At 38.8% G+C, this 15,234-nt stretch overlaps 5 protein-coding genes across 6 annotated transcripts; 3 read left to right on the top strand and 2 right to left on the bottom strand.

Moving 5' to 3' along the window:
* Positions 1–2,459: 2,459 nt before the first annotated feature.
* LOC117635571 lies at positions 2,460–3,946 on the bottom strand. Its single transcript, XM_034369873.1, has 3 exons — positions 3,213–3,946; positions 3,045–3,120; positions 2,460–2,820 (listed from the first exon to the last, which is right to left on the bottom strand). The coding sequence occupies exons 1-2, from the start codon at positions 3,880–3,882 to the stop codon at positions 3,059–3,061; spliced, it is 732 nt and encodes a 243-aa protein (XP_034225764.1). The 5' UTR covers positions 3,883–3,946; the 3' UTR covers positions 2,460–2,820; positions 3,045–3,058.
* Positions 3,947–4,821: 875 nt separating this feature from the next.
* Positions 4,822–6,500, top strand: LOC117634739 (photosystem I chlorophyll a/b-binding protein 6, chloroplastic). Of its 2 annotated transcripts, none has more exons than XM_034368945.1 (5): positions 4,822–4,951; positions 5,034–5,219; positions 5,342–5,379; positions 5,483–5,997; positions 6,113–6,500. In XM_034368945.1, exons 1-5 carry the CDS (start codon positions 4,908–4,910, stop codon positions 6,131–6,133), a joined length of 804 nt encoding a protein of 267 aa, XP_034224836.1. In that variant the 5' UTR covers positions 4,822–4,907; the 3' UTR covers positions 6,134–6,500. The 2 variants fall into 2 exon arrangements, with proteins under 2 accessions (XP_034224836.1, XP_034224837.1); XM_034368946.1 differs by having other exon boundaries at positions 5,052–5,219.
* A 297-nt stretch (positions 6,501–6,797) lies between these two features.
* Positions 6,798–9,772, top strand: LOC117636195 (pollen receptor-like kinase 3). Its single transcript, XM_034370696.1, has 2 exons — positions 6,798–8,432; positions 8,680–9,772. Exons 1-2 carry the CDS (start codon positions 7,004–7,006, stop codon positions 9,246–9,248), a joined length of 1,998 nt encoding a protein of 665 aa, XP_034226587.1. The 5' UTR covers positions 6,798–7,003; the 3' UTR covers positions 9,249–9,772.
* A 314-nt stretch (positions 9,773–10,086) lies between these two features.
* On the top strand, positions 10,087–11,619 carry LOC117634889. The gene is made up of 3 exons (XM_034369163.1): positions 10,087–10,342; positions 10,788–10,909; positions 11,092–11,619. The coding sequence occupies exons 1-3, from the start codon at positions 10,219–10,221 to the stop codon at positions 11,419–11,421; spliced, it is 576 nt and encodes a 191-aa protein (XP_034225054.1). The 5' UTR covers positions 10,087–10,218; the 3' UTR covers positions 11,422–11,619.
* A 170-nt stretch (positions 11,620–11,789) lies between these two features.
* On the bottom strand, positions 11,790–14,385 carry LOC117634890 (sm-like protein LSM1B). Its single transcript, XM_034369164.1, has 5 exons — positions 13,955–14,385; positions 13,088–13,156; positions 12,877–12,992; positions 12,708–12,770; positions 11,790–12,272 (listed from the first exon to the last, which is right to left on the bottom strand). Exons 1-5 carry the CDS (start codon positions 14,013–14,015, stop codon positions 12,195–12,197), a joined length of 387 nt encoding a protein of 128 aa, XP_034225055.1. The 5' UTR covers positions 14,016–14,385; the 3' UTR covers positions 11,790–12,194.
* Between the last annotated feature and the right edge of the window lie 849 nt (positions 14,386–15,234).

The following is a 15,234-nucleotide window of genomic DNA, read 5'->3' on the forward strand; positions in this document are numbered from 1 at the left end:
ACTTTTCAACAGGATGCATCGATGTTCTACTAATTTTGATACCGCATCTTTTAATATTTTCACTGAAAGGTATGTATTGTTGATTTATAACAATTTAATTTACTCAAACACGTAACTATATGACATCAAATTGTTTGTGTTTTTCTTATTGTTGAATAATAAAATCTTGTGGTAATAATATTGTTTCCACCATGAGTATTTGGGTATAATTCTTATAGAAGTGATATATATATATATATATATATATTTGTGATAAGTTTGATAATTTGTATTTAAAGTTGTTACTAAAATTATTTGTTTGAGTGAGTAGGGCTGCAGAAGTCGAGGGCAAAGAGAATCGAGAAGTCAACCTCAGTGGACATACCCAATGATATCATCTTCGACGTCCTTACAAGATTGCCAACAAACTCACTTTGTCACATGCGTTGCGTATCTAAGACCACTTTACACATGGTTGATAACCCATATTTTGCTACATTGCACACCCCGCGTCTACTTAATTCGTCTGGTACCAACTATGCTGCGGCTGTTGAGGTACCACAACTTATGCTTCTTGCTCAGTCTTGGTCCTCTCGGGCCAAACGTTTAACAGCCTTGCAATCATTGAAATACAGCGGCGAGCACGGCTTGACAAAAAGCAAACATTGGCATGCAAATATTTTATCAGAGGTTGGTAATTACCAAGTAGATTTTGTTTTCTGTAACTTGGTTTGCCTTAAACATGAGATAAGGAATTTTGGATTATTGCTCAATCCTCTTAGAGGAGAAGTTCTAGATCTCCCAACGAATCACCTCCTTCCAACCTATGGTAAAAAGTGGTACGGCATGGGATTTGACAGTATAACTAGCACTCACAAGATTGTTTGTATTTCTGAAATTGACCGATACAAATACTTGATACACAGACATCGTGATATATTGGTGGCTTATGTTTATACATTGGGAGCAAGATCATCATCGTGGCAAGAAATACACTCAGTTCCCCAATGTGAGTTTAGCAGCAAGAATGTATCTGCATATGGAGACATGCATTGGTTGATTGATCGTGATGTGGTTGGAGGAAACTATGTGGTTGGAGAAAACCCGAATTATATCATTTCTTTTGATTTCAAGAAAGATGAATTCGTTTGGAATCCTTATCCTAATTCATCACAAGGTTTTGTACGTGGTTCGCATGACATGCATTTGCTTAATTTGGGAGGATGTTTGGCCATTCTGTCATCTGGGCATTTGTCTGTTGAGATATGGGTGTTAAGAAATTATGAAAAGAAAGAGTGGGCGCTAGATTACAAAATTGACAACAAAATGTTTTTTGGCCGCTCTCTTAGATCGATTGAGACTTGTGGTGAATGGGAGCACGGCATATTTCTCACTGAAAAATATCCTATAATATTTTATTTTTGGGACATGAGATACAAATCCATGAGATACATAAATCATGAAAAATTATTACCAGGCATCTTCAGTTATTATCATCTTCCGGGTACTAGGCGGAGTCAATTGAAGCTGAAGCTGAGCATCCTCAGTTATACTAAAAGTCTGATTTCCTCAGAGACTTATGGCAATTTGGTTGAAAGACGAGTGTGCAGTAAAACAGCAAAAACGAGGACATGGCAGATTGAATGATTGAGGAAATGGCATTTTCATTTGTAGGGAGGGAGAGGACATGGCATTTTGATTGATTAAAAGGGAAGTGTGGAAATAAGTGGGAGGAGCAATTTTGTAATTCCAGCATGGGTCATACACTCGCAGTCATAGATAGGAGCAGCGCCGGCAGCACATGACAGACTCCTCTGAAACGGCTCATTGACTTAACTTCTGCATTAGAGCACTCCCACCTCCTTTTGCCATGGCAAAAAGGGGCCTATGCTCCAAAGCTTGATTTCTAGTAGTCTTATGGTATTTACTCCTAATCTGTTCTGTACTAAAATATTTGCTTGATGCTTCATTATTGAAGAACTACAACTGCTACAACTCCTAGGCAAACTTCAGATCACAAAGACTTACAACTATTAAGTTTGCCGTTGCACAACAAACATATAGTCTGCATGTGCACCCCCTTGTCTGGACTAAGCCCATATTTGTGCAAGTATCATACTAATCACATTGCACTTTGTTGAGAAAAAAAGCAGGTTGGAGTAGGCCATAATTTCCAAATGAATGCAACCGGATGGAAATGGAAACTTTTAAACAATACCAACAAATATCACATCTTTTAAAGGAAACAGATATTCCAGAATACATCTAGCAGGGGTGAATCAATGCCATCTCAAACTCAATGCCATTTCAATGAACAAAAAGAAAGTTTACCAATCGGATATTCCAGAATACATCTAGCAGCGGTGAATCAACGCCATCTCAAACTCAATGCCATTTCAATGAACAAAAAGAAAGTTTACCAATCGGATACTCCAGAATACATCTAGCAGGGTGAATCAACGCCAATCAATGCCATTTCAATGAACAAAAAGAAAGTTTACCAATCGGATACTCCAGAATACATCTAGCAGGGGAGAATCAATGCCATTTCAATGAACAAAAAGAAAGTTTACCAATCGAGTTCATATGACCGTTGTTTATTTGACAAATCCTATGCTTAATGAAGTAACCTAGATTAGAAAATCACTACACTAGAATTTGATATCTTAAAATTTATCAAATCTAGAGCAGTATTAGGTTGTCTTCATGTATATATGTACCAATATGCCGTATATACCATATGTACCAGTGTGCCTTGAGAAGTCTACTGCAGCGGTGTCAAGTATGTTGGGGGTGGTTCTGGTGGGAAGCAAAATCAGCACAGCTAGTTATCAATTGTACCTGGAATCCATCAAGCAAATAATTTAGTTCAGACTTAACAGAGAGTAAAACAGAATAGCACCATATATGTTGACAACAAATATGTGATCCAATAAATCAAAGGATAGGGACTACTTTGACTATTTTAAGTCTATAATCCTTTTTTAATTATCAGTTAATCAAGGTACCCTAAAACAAACTTACATATATTAATCAAGAAAATGCAGCAGAATGAAGAAACTTACCAATATTATGTTTGCTACGCATCCAATTTTACAGCATCGAGAATCTGCTGTAATCCTTTCTGTGCGACAACCGTGGCTACAAAATTTAAAGATAAATAAGAAATCATCAATAACAATAATTAAAACTAAATTATTCAGAAACAACAAAAGGAAGGGACAAAAAATTACCGAAAGGGAGCTTAGTTTTCGGGGAGCTGGTGGGGTTTACGATGTGTGTGTCAATCTGCGGAACCGCAGTTTTAGAAAAAAATTCCGACACCTTCGTCAGTAACCAAAGCTCTGCTACAGTAGCAGCAAATTTCCCAACGGTTGTACCTCTGGCAAGAATCCATGACCACAATTCGTCGCAGGAATTTTGCTCAGGAGCCGACGGATTTCGATTCTCCTCCGCATACGAGGCCGAATACGGATCCGCCGCCGCCGAATCAGACGTATCAGCGAGGAGGTACTGCACGAGGTGCTCAGGAGCCGACGGATTTCGATTCTCCCCCGCATAAGAGGCCGAATACGGATCCGCCGCCGCCGAATCAGATGTATCATCGCAGAGGTACTGCACGAGGATGTCCATGACATCCCACTCCTGCGGGGTTTTCAGGGCTTCCTGCACCCTGAAAGCTCTGATAGATTTACTTTCCAGGGTCACCTTCAACGAATTGTTGAAGCCTTGCCACAGATCTTTCCTCATTTTACCAATTCCGATCAGGGCAGATTGAAGCATCTGTTTGTTCGAGGCATCTGCCGTGCCATCCACTTGTGCCTTCATCAATTTCTCCATTTCGTAGAGTCTCCTAATGTTTCTGTAGTCATATTTGAGGTCTCGTTGCCGTGTAGAAGCCATATGGATTTTTCAGGGGAGATTGAGAAGACGAGGGAGAAGAGACGAAGAAGACGACGCGATTGGATTTGGAGTTTGCGCGGCAAATGATGCGCTGCCAATGACCTTACCTTAAGTCACATGGCCCTTTAAGTCACACGGGTCTACGCCGTTAGATCAATTTTATTGATCACACTCGCGCGGCTTTTGGATCGACTCAATATTTCATTTGTTTTTTAATTTCGAACAACTTGTTTTTAAAAATTTCTTATGGCTCTTTATTTATAAATTTTCAATTGACTTTCCTAATTTGCTCAGAGATTCATATACTATTCAGTATTTATGCAACTATCCTTAAGTTTGTGGGAGTGTTGTAATTTATAGGCATTTGCAGTGTTTTTTTCCTTTTTTTTTTTTTTTTTCCTGATAATGGGCTTTGGATTTTTATAGAGTTTCTATAGGGTTGGGTTTTCTACTATTTCAGGCCCCCCAATTGGGGTGGAATCTCAAGTCCTTAAATGAACCATAAAGACACCAAAAAGGCCAAAAAAAAGGGGCAATATGGGAAGGGCCAAATTGTAAGGAAATATAAAGTATTGGGCAAATAAGTAAATAAAATGAATTATGGGCTCTCTGATAAATTACAATCCCTTTTTGTTTTCAAATTTATAATACCAGGTACCCCAAAAAATGGTATACCAAGGTACCGATTTTAATTCTTAATTAATCTCTACTAAAAAGAACAGGTGGGAGAAAGAATTATTATTATTTTTTAATTTTGAAGAAGGCAGAAAAATTATAAAATAAAAGTTCTCATTGGCTAATGAATACCTCAAATTTTTACAAGTCTAGGATAGGAACTTATATCTAGAACACGTGCCAACTTCCCATTGGCTCTTTCTTCTTCTTTTTGTGCCACTTAAGTTGTAATTCACCCTATCATGAACTATCCATCTTCCCGGTGAGTAGAAAAACTGTCAAACAATTTGCAGGGAACCCAAATTAAGCTATCAAACCCTGTTCAGTTTGGCTGGACCGTCTTGCCATCTATGGCCCTGGCTATTACCTCTGCACTCTCAACCATCCCAAGCAGGTAACGAAGTTCTCCTAAACCACATTCTTAATTTCAATCTTTCAAACACTAATTTTCTTAAATATTACTGTTCATGTACAAGGTTTCTGATTGAGTACAGGGAAGTGCCCTGGAAATTTTGCCCAGGAAAAGTAAAACCATGCATGCTGGGAAGAAGAACAACCAGTTTAAATGCAACAAAAGGAGTGTCAAGTGTGTGTGAACCACTCCCTCCAGATAGGCCATTGTGGTTTCCTGGTAGCTCACCTCCAGAGTGGCTTGATGGCAGGTCAGAAATAATTATTAATTAAATTCATCAATTTGACTGTTTTCACATCACCCCTCCTATATTTTCAGCTTATATCTATCTCTGCTTTCATCCTGACTTTTGTTTTGGGGTTAAAACTATAGCCTTCCTGGTGATTTTGGCTTTGACCCCCTTGGATTAGGTATGTACATGTTAATTTTAGACCATTTGTACACTTTCTGTGTATGGTCTTAGTTTAACTTATTTCCATAGAAATGTAAACCCAATTTGACGTATTTTTGCAGGGTCGGATCCTGAGTTACTAAAATGGTTTGCACAAGCTGAGCTGATGCATGGCAGATGGGCAATGCTGGCAGTGTCTGGAATTCTAATTCCAGAGTGGCTTGAAAGATTAGGGTTTATTGAGAACTTCTCATGGTTTGAGGCTGGTGAGAGAGAATACTTTGCAGACCCCACAACCCTGTTTGTGGTGCAGTTAGCATTAATGGGGTGGGTTGAGGGAAGGAGATGGGCTGACATAATTAACCCTGGGAGTGTTGATATTGAGCCTAAGCTGCCTCACAAAAAGAACCCAAAACCAGATGTTGGGTACCCTGGTGGGCTATGGTTTGATCCCATGATGTGGGGAAGAGGATCTCCCGAGCCTGTTATGGTGTTGAGAACAAAGGAGATAAAAAATGGGCGCCTTGCAATGCTGGCTTTTGTAGGGTTCTTGTTCCAAGCCATTTATACAGGGAAAGATCCCATTGAGAATTTGATGGCTCATATTGCAGATCCTGGTCACTGCAACATATTTTCGGTAACGCTATATATATAGATATACTTCATTGCATTCTCTGAATTGTCCAAAACATAAAATGTATTACACACTTTGATGTGCTGATAAATTTTTAACTAACAATTCATCTGTGCAGGCTTTTACTTCACAATATTGATGCTGTGGGCTTGAAGACTCCTGGAAGGCTTGTAATTGAAACACCAAGCAGCCTGCATGCATGTATATCTGTAATCTCTGCATTATGAGATAATCTCTTCTGTTATAAGAACAAAGAAATTGTACATACAAAGAAGCCAAGACAGCCTCATGACATCCTTTCTGTAATTTGAATATTCTTTTTTTGTTAAAAGTTCATGACTGGAGTGTGAAATGACCGATGCTTGGGTGGCCATGGTGATATCCAACAAGCATGATCATGAGCAAAGTATCCAGGCACCATCTTTGAAACTTGGCTAGAATTGGTTGTTATTCACTCAATTTTATTTGTTTTAGTTCCTTTTTTAGATTGAATTAATTAAGTTTTCCATGATTTCTTTTAAGAAGAAGTTTGCCATAAAAGTGTGTAATAACATAAATATGGTTTTGCTCTGCCTCTGCGAAACCAACTGAATGAATGTTTAGCACTTTTTGGAAATTGAAAGTCCTGAAATGTAGGGCATCCAGAGGCTGACAAGGTCAATGCAAATTCCACAACCTCTCTCTGTTTCCTCCCCAAATCCCACAAGAGGCAAATCCAGCCCTCTTTCCTCTGTCCCAATCTCTATTCTTAGAGTTTATCTTGTAAAATCTGGTAATCTCCATCCCCAAACCTATCTCAAAGCCACAAACACACCCCCAACCCACCACCCAACATGACACACCCAACTCCTCCTCCTCCCATACACCCCAAATTCATGATCAACAAAACGAAATTAAGCAAACACAAGAGAACCTCAGAGAAGAACCACCACCCATCTTTCTCTCCGAACAGCGGCTCGTTTCTATCCGGTGGAGACGACGACCCATTGTCCCCCTTCCCGGCTCGGCAATGGCCGCTGTTCGCTTCCTCTTTCTCCTCCTCTTCTTCTCTTCCTCCCCCTACCTCTCCCTCTCCTTACCACAAGACCAAGAAGCTCTCCTCAAGTTCAAGAAATCACTCACCCGTGCAGGTGCCTTAGACAAGTGGACCCCTGATCAAAACTCATCTCCATGCAAAGCCCAATGGACCGGGATTGTTTGCTTCAAGGGCAGTAATGTCATCAGTGGTCTCCATATCTCCAACATGGGTCTCTCTGGAAAGATTGATTTTGATGCCTTGAAAGACATTCCTACCCTAAGAACCATTAATTTCATGAACAACAATTTCTCAGGTTCAATCCCAGACTTCCACACACTTGGTGCCTTGAAATCCTTGCTCCTGTCAGGAAATGGATTCTCTGGTGAAATACCAAAAGACTACTTTTCCCATATGAACTCACTGAAAAAAATATACCTCGATAACAACAATTTCACAGGCAAAATCCCAGAGTCCTTGGGCCAATTGAACAAGCTAGAAGAACTTCACTTGGAGAAAAACCAATTCACAGGCTCTATCCCCAAACTAAAACAAGGATTGAACTCACTTGACTTGTCCAATAATAAGTTACAAGGTCCAATCCCAGACAGCATGTCCAAGTACAACCCAAAGGCATTTGAAGGAAATGAAGGGCTCTGTGGCGTGCCATTCAAGTCATCATGTAAATCCCCATCTCCATCCCCATCACCAGCTCCAACCCCTGCCCCTTCCCTTTCCCCTTCCCCATCAACCCCATCAACCCCATCACCATCCCCACCACCTTCGTGGCCGTCCTCGTCATCCTCAGACGTGGATTCTAAAAGAACGACAACCATCATCATAATCATCAGTGTCATCTTGGGTATCATGATACTACTCTTGCTGTATGTGTTGTTTGTAGCAAAGAGGCGAAAGAGAGACGACGATTTCGATGTGCTTGGGAAAGAACAATTGGATGATCATCATCAACGGGTGGTTGAAGTTCATGTCCCAAGTAGCAACAACCGCAGTCTGGGCAGCACTAATCATAGCTTGGAGGTCCACCAAACCAGTAGCAAAAAAGGGGACTCTAAGAAGGGGTCAAATCATGGGAAAAATGGCATGAACGAGCTTTTGATGGTGAATGATGAAAAGGGTTCGTTTGGATTGTCTGATTTGATGAAAGCTGCGGCTGAGGTTTTAGGGAATGGAGGGTTGGGATCGGCTTACAAGGCTGTGATGTCCAATGGGATGTCTGTGGTGGTGAAGAGGATGAGGGACATGAATAGGTTGGGGAGAGATGGGTTTGATTCTGAGATGAGAAGGTTTGGAAGATTAAGGCACAAGAATATCTTGACTCCTTTGGCTTACCATTATAGGAGAGAGGAGAAGCTGTTGATCTCAGAGTACATTCCTACGGGCAGCTTGCTATACCTTTTGCATGGTATGAACTTGTCACAATTTTGCTTTAAGTAATCTTGTTTTAAGCTTCTACATTATAACCATTTTTGATTTTTGGTATTTTGGCTCCATGGTGACCTAATTATGTTAGAGATGTAAACTACAATGCTATCATTCTTTTGAAAACTAATGCGACACTACCTAATATGATCAGTCGTCTCTAGATTGAGAGTCTGCCAACATAACATGTTTCCAGACAAAATAGGCTAATGCAAACGTTTAATTTGCAGGTGATCGTGGCATTTCTCATTCGGAGCTGAACTGGCCCATCCGTCTGAAGATAATCCAAGGAATTGCATGTGGAATGGGGTTCATCCACACAGAGTTTGCATCCTATGACCTTCCCCATGGAAACCTCAAGTCAAGCAATGTTCTGTTGAATGATGACTATGAGCCAGTCCTAAATGACTATGCCTTGCATCCCCTCATCAACCCCAACAATGCTGCTCAAACAATGTTTGCTTTTAGGACCCCAGAGATCACAGAGTCCCAGCAAATCTCTCCAAAGTCTGATGTTTATTGCCTAGGGATTCTAATCCTTGAGATCCTAACTGGGAAATTCCCTTCCCAATATCTAACCAATGGCAAAGGAGGAACTGATGTGGTGCAATGGGTGCAATCAGCAATGGCTGAGCAGAGAGAAGAAGAGCTGCTTGACCCAGAGATAGCAAGTGATGCAGACTCTTTGGATCAGATGGTGCAGCTTCTCAAGATTGGAGCTGATTGCACTCTCAGTGATCCTGAGCAAAGGCTTGATATAAGGGAAGCCATTAGGAGGATAGAAGAGGTACAAGTATGAGAGGCATATAGGCATGCGTATATATATGGTAATGTGCTTACTCAATATACTTCAATTCAGATGGGCTTTCTTTCAACAAGGTGAGAAATTAAAAGGGCTAGAGGAGATCAAAGCAACCACAGAAGCAAAGCAATGGAATTGAATGAAAAAATACTAGATAATTAAAAGTGATAAATTTCTATACAGGTGCAGGTTTTTTTTCTCTTGCCATATAGGTGAGAAGAAAAGAAAAAGGGGTAGGAGGAGAGTGTTGGGTTGGAACAAAGGGAAGCAAATGGAATTTAGTGAAAAATACTGAATAAATTAAGTCATATTTCTATTCTGGAGGAAGTTTTGGTTCTTAGTTCTCTGATCTAATTCCTGATCATGAGGGTGTGATACCCTTTTTTTCTTCTTCTTTTTTAAATTAGTTGTACATAGGAGGATATTCAGGTCACCATAATAATTTTCTTTTCAAGGAATACTAACAGAGAGACATTCATTCATGTACATAAATGACATACATACATACATGTATCACATGATTTTATTTAATGGCTTGTCATTTTCCAAGATTTTCAAAATTGTTTCCAACTAGAGGCTGGCAAAATCTCTATCCCCATATGATTCCTTTTGCCATTGAGTAAAAATTTCTTACCTGACAGAAATAATTGAGATTCCAAATGAAGTGAGCTCATAATTTAATAAAGAAATAATTGCCACATTATTTGATGAACAAGAATAGTCAAACAGAGAAAGAAAGCAAAAATAAAAAAGAAACACCAATTAGTTGAAAAAGAACACCGCCACTTGCAAAGAAGACGAGTCGTCTGATAAAAACCCATATAATATAGGTGGCCATGTCAAATTTGGTTGGCTCTCTTGTGCTCCGTCTGTCAAATTACCCAAAACACAAAAATCACAAAGTGAATCTAAGAGTGTTGTCAGAGGAAGACAAAACAGGTTTCAGCTTTCAACAGATCCCACGGACATGGCAACTGCATCACAGATTGTCGAGAAACTGAAACTGAATCCCCACCCAGAAGGTGGGTTTTATTTTGAAACTTTCAGAGACATCTCCATTGCCCTGCCCTTGTGCCAGCTTCCCCCAGATTGTAAGTACTTGTAACTCTGTACTCGTCATTTTGTTTTTCAACAATTTCTCATGTTTTGTACACTGATCTGATCTGACTTTGGATGTTTCATTTCCTCTGTGCATTGGGTTTTTATTGTTATTTGCATTTTGATCCTGATTTTGGAATTTTGGAAAATATTTGGAATGAAAGTTGGCTAGATTGTGTTATATCTGCTTTTTGGTTGGATGATATTGGATTTTTGTGAGAATCTACTTATTCATGCAACGAAGTTTATTCCTGAAATCATATGTTCAATTGAAATGGAAATAGATCCACTTTGCTCATCAAAATGAGCCTAATTGTTATGTATGGGAACTGTTGTTTCCACCTTCAATGATGCTTAGTTGAATTATTTTCTTGCTACTTTGTATTGTTTTTACTTACCATTTGTTCTACTAATAGAGCTGTAGCTTCTTATCTGCAGACAAGGTTGAGCGCCCTGTGAGTTCTTCGATCTACTTCTTGCTGCCTTCCGGGGATGCGTCACGCCTTCATCGTATACCAATGGCTGAAACCTGGCATTTTTATCTTGGAGAACCTATTACGGTACGCCCTGATCACATCTGAGACATTGAAAGATTGAAATACTCTGCATTGACATGCCATTTCTATGGCCAGTTCAAGATACAGAGAGCTTCTGAAAGTGGCTTTGTGATAGATTATAGTACATTTGTATTCAAAGTGATTTATTTCTCTAAGCTATTTCGTTGTTTCATCATTGCTATCAGATAGTGGAGTTGGATGACAAAGATGGGCAAGTCAAATTCACCTGCCTTGGACCCAATTTGATTGGAGAGGATCAGCAACCCCAGTACACGGTGCCTCCAAATATATGGTTTGGTTCATTTCCAACAAAGGACTATAGCATTTCACCAGATGGGGCATTGCTCAAAGCTGCTCCAAGGGATGCTGAGACTCACTACTCTCTTGTGGGATGCACTTGTGCACCTGCCTTTCAGTTCCAGGACTTCGAGCTGGCAAAGCGATCGGACCTTGTTTCTCGCTTTCCTAAATTCGAGCCTCTTATATCATTGCTTACATTCCCTGAAAAAGCATAAGCCTTTGCTGCAGTAGTCTTATAGTTACGTTAGCTCAACGTTCATCCTGAGTTTTTACATGTTTATGGATTCGAATTTTTCAGATCATGTACTTGTATGAAAAGCTTGTTAAGAATTCGCATTTGATGATCCAATCTACCATGCGAAAGTTCTTGTATTAGGAACTAAATAATGAAAGAATAAGATTTCCCTTGATCCTGTGGCATGTGATTCAATATGTTTAAAGTCACGTACATCTTGATATGTTTAGCCCCCACAACATTCGATCTAATTTTGTTGGGGGAGGGGAGAAACATAGAGGGTGGAAACTCTGTCTTGGCCTGATTGGGAATACAATCTTTTTTAATATAAGCATGCAGTGCAGTATATAGTGAAACTTGTAGCATGTAAACATAATGTGGATTCAACAGGAATTACCATCTTACAAATGTAATGACAGTGGTTGCCATGAAAAATCAAAACTAGGCATGTTTGACAGAGAAGCAATTGCGAATCTAAAAACCCTAATCAATTCTGTAGAACCCAAACCATGTTCGTATCAATCAAATCCAAATGAAGTGTGGGAAGAAGGAACCATCAGCATTGCCTCGCCTTTACTAGACCCGGATAAAAATAACTTTCCTTTCTCACCCTTTGTTCAATGGGTCCTGAACTTATACTATTTCTCTTCTTATTTCTTCTTTTCTCCGCTCCCATTGAGGTGAAAATCTTGGGTCACTGTCGCACTAAAATTTGCGGACATGGCCTAAACCCACGACATAAGGGAGGGCAAGTTAATCAAAATCGAGGAACTCCATTCTTTTTCTCATGGAGCCTTTTAAATCTGTAGCATCCCTCTCTGCTTTCTGAGCCTGAATATAAGAGAAACATGTACTCAAATTACAGTGAAGTGCAAAAGACAACAATAGGAAGGAACAATCCAACCCAGATACCAGAATCAACACAATAAGATTGCACCTTTAATACACTAATCTTAAAAGGAAAGGATTTAATTGGAAGGTTCAAACATCCAGCTGATACAAGAGGTTAATTACTTTAGGAAAGCCAGAGTAAACTTATACTCTCACTCAAAATAGCAAAGGGCATAGAGAAGCTCCTCTATTAACACTGGCAGGACAAATTAGGATAGTGCAAAGAAGCTATCTATGCTGCATAGGCATTCACAAAATCAAAGTTCTCTTCATCCATTTGTCAACATGGTTCAATATGACCAAGTGCTAACACCCTAAACATTCAGATTGGAATTTTCAAATTAAGCATTAACGAACATACATCTAAAGACTTACCCTTTTTATCTCTGCTTCAGGTACTAGAGTCATATGTGGAGGAAGCTCCTCCTTACCCAATTCCTAAAATAAAAGATGCATAGCAAGAATTTAATAAAAATCTGATAACGCAGTCAAAAGTATTAAAAGTGGTCAAGTCTCCCAGAACTGAAAGAGAATGCAAATATACCAGCTCTCCAATTAAGACGACATTCTCCCCACGGATTACATACAGACCTAATGGGATGTCACAGTAAAGATCACCGACAATAACTCGTTCGCATGCACCTTCAAGAACAACATTAGCTGGGCACAGGGAAGAAAATCACCAATATCAATAAAGGTTTCTAAAGAATAATAAGAGTAAAGCTAATTAGAACTTAGTATGGTACGTTACATACCAAACTGATCAAAAGACCGTAGTAATCCCAAGAGCTTTCGGCCATCTCGCAATAAGACAAGAAGCTTTTCTGAAAAACAAATAAATAATAATAATAAGCCAAGTGCTTTGTAATGAATCAATCTCTAATCAGTTTACTGATATACCTCACATAATACGAATCGATGCAATCACATGGAACCAAAATGTAGGCATCTCATGCCAGTTTAACACCTTCTCTCCCAACCCGCCCCCCAAAAAAACAAAAATTCCAGTGCTTCAAGGAAGAGCTACAAAAGCACTAGAAACCAAACATTCTGCAGTGACATTAAACCACTAATTATGAAGCTTTAATTTAATGAGTGCATCTTCAGCATCTGGCTCACATTTAATAATGGTTTGAATCTTGATTTCTTTAAGAAAATATTTATCCCATTTCTACTTTTGTTTATGCAGCAAAGATATGTCTTCCATTCTAAGAAATTGGGAACCACTCTTGTACCCCAAATCCACGATTCAGCACTAGAAATTCAACATCATAATAATTACTTAGTGCAGAGATCCAAATTTGAAGCTTTACTCGTTTATGTTCCTGGTATCTCATATACAGTTGAAAAACGCAATCAAACAGAGCATGCAATAAGAAAGCTACAAATCAAACAGCAAAGCAGCCTCTCTAAACCCATTCCATGAAACAAATGTGCAAGAAAAATACTAGACAAGAGCTCTATAAGGCAATTAACAGCTAACACATACAAAACAGCCAAAAATCCATAAAACCCATCTTCAATTACTTTAAACTAGATTCAATTGCTTCAAACTAGATCTAAACACAGAGAGAGAGAGAGAGAGAGAGAGAGAGAGAGAGAGAGAGAGAGAGAGAGTATACTGTCAAGATAGCTTGCAAGAGAAGTGGAAAGGAAAGTGTCTTCTGCGCCAGCCCACGACATGAAGTAGACTTCTCTTCTACTGAGAATCGGGAACTTGAAAAACCAATCAACAGGACCACAGAGCCTTCTCCAATGGCATTGGCTTCCCACCGAACAACCACCTCCAAAATTAAAAAGAAAAAAAATCCCCAAAAGCCTCAAAGCCCAAAATTTTCAGTCACACACATCTGCACTAGATCATCACCACCACCAACCCTAATTGCAAACAATTTCCAACAATACCCATCAACAACTAAGTGTGTAAGTTGGTTTTGGACCATTAAAGTCACCGGCTTGGGCAAAAAGATAACATCTTTTCATTGGTCTTCTCTCTCTCTCTCTCTCTCTCTCTCTCTCTCACAATATTGCTCTTGTTTTTCGTTATTATTATTATTAGCTTTTTACAGTAAGATACAGTCTAGCTTAAGGAGGAAAACTTTGATTAATTAATTATATGGTCTCCTTAATGGAGCGTCGGATTAGATTAAGTACCATCTAGATTGGCGCCGAAATTAGATATACACGATCTAATTAATTATACGTTTCCTCATACGTAATCTTTTCATCATATATGAAGCAATTATTAGGAATATTATTTTCTCTTGTTTTTGTTCTTTTTCCTTTTTGTGTGAAAACAGAAATAAGGTATTTCGTGGTATTTACTAAAAAAAACCAGGAATAAGGTTAAATCTTTTTTAATTATACAATTCCCATCATTCGAAATGATAACTAATGTTTTTTCAGAATAAGGATTAAACCTTTTCCTTATTCAATTCAAACATAAAAAGGGGGTTAAATTTTCTTCTTATTTAAACAATGCATATTTTCTGTTTCGCATATGTCAGAAACAATGCATGTGTAACACTTCTAATCATGGAGCTGAAAAAGTTTTATCTACCAGTTTTGTTGTAATATCACAATTGATATTTGCAGTAGTTACATGATTCACTCAAAAAAAAGTTTGGAGCGACACAAATAAGTTATGTAGATTTTACGTTATTTTATTATTAATTTATTGTATCTCGTTTATTATCGTGGTAAAGAAGCTAAAAAGTCCTTTGACAAAATCTCATATGCAAAGGGAAAAAAAGAAAAAGAAGAAAGATAAATAATTTTTTTATGCCCTTTCTTCTTTTGATGATGAAAGATATACAGTCGATTTATTTTGTTATTTTTTTGTGTTTGCTGATTATGCTGAAATGGAACATAGGCCAAGCTGTGGGAGACAGTTCATTCATAC

Source organism: Prunus dulcis, chromosome 7 (assembly GCF_902201215.1).
Source record: "Prunus dulcis chromosome 7, ALMONDv2, whole genome shotgun sequence".
In the NCBI taxonomy this organism is placed as follows: domain Eukaryota; kingdom Viridiplantae; phylum Streptophyta; class Magnoliopsida; order Rosales; family Rosaceae; genus Prunus; species Prunus dulcis.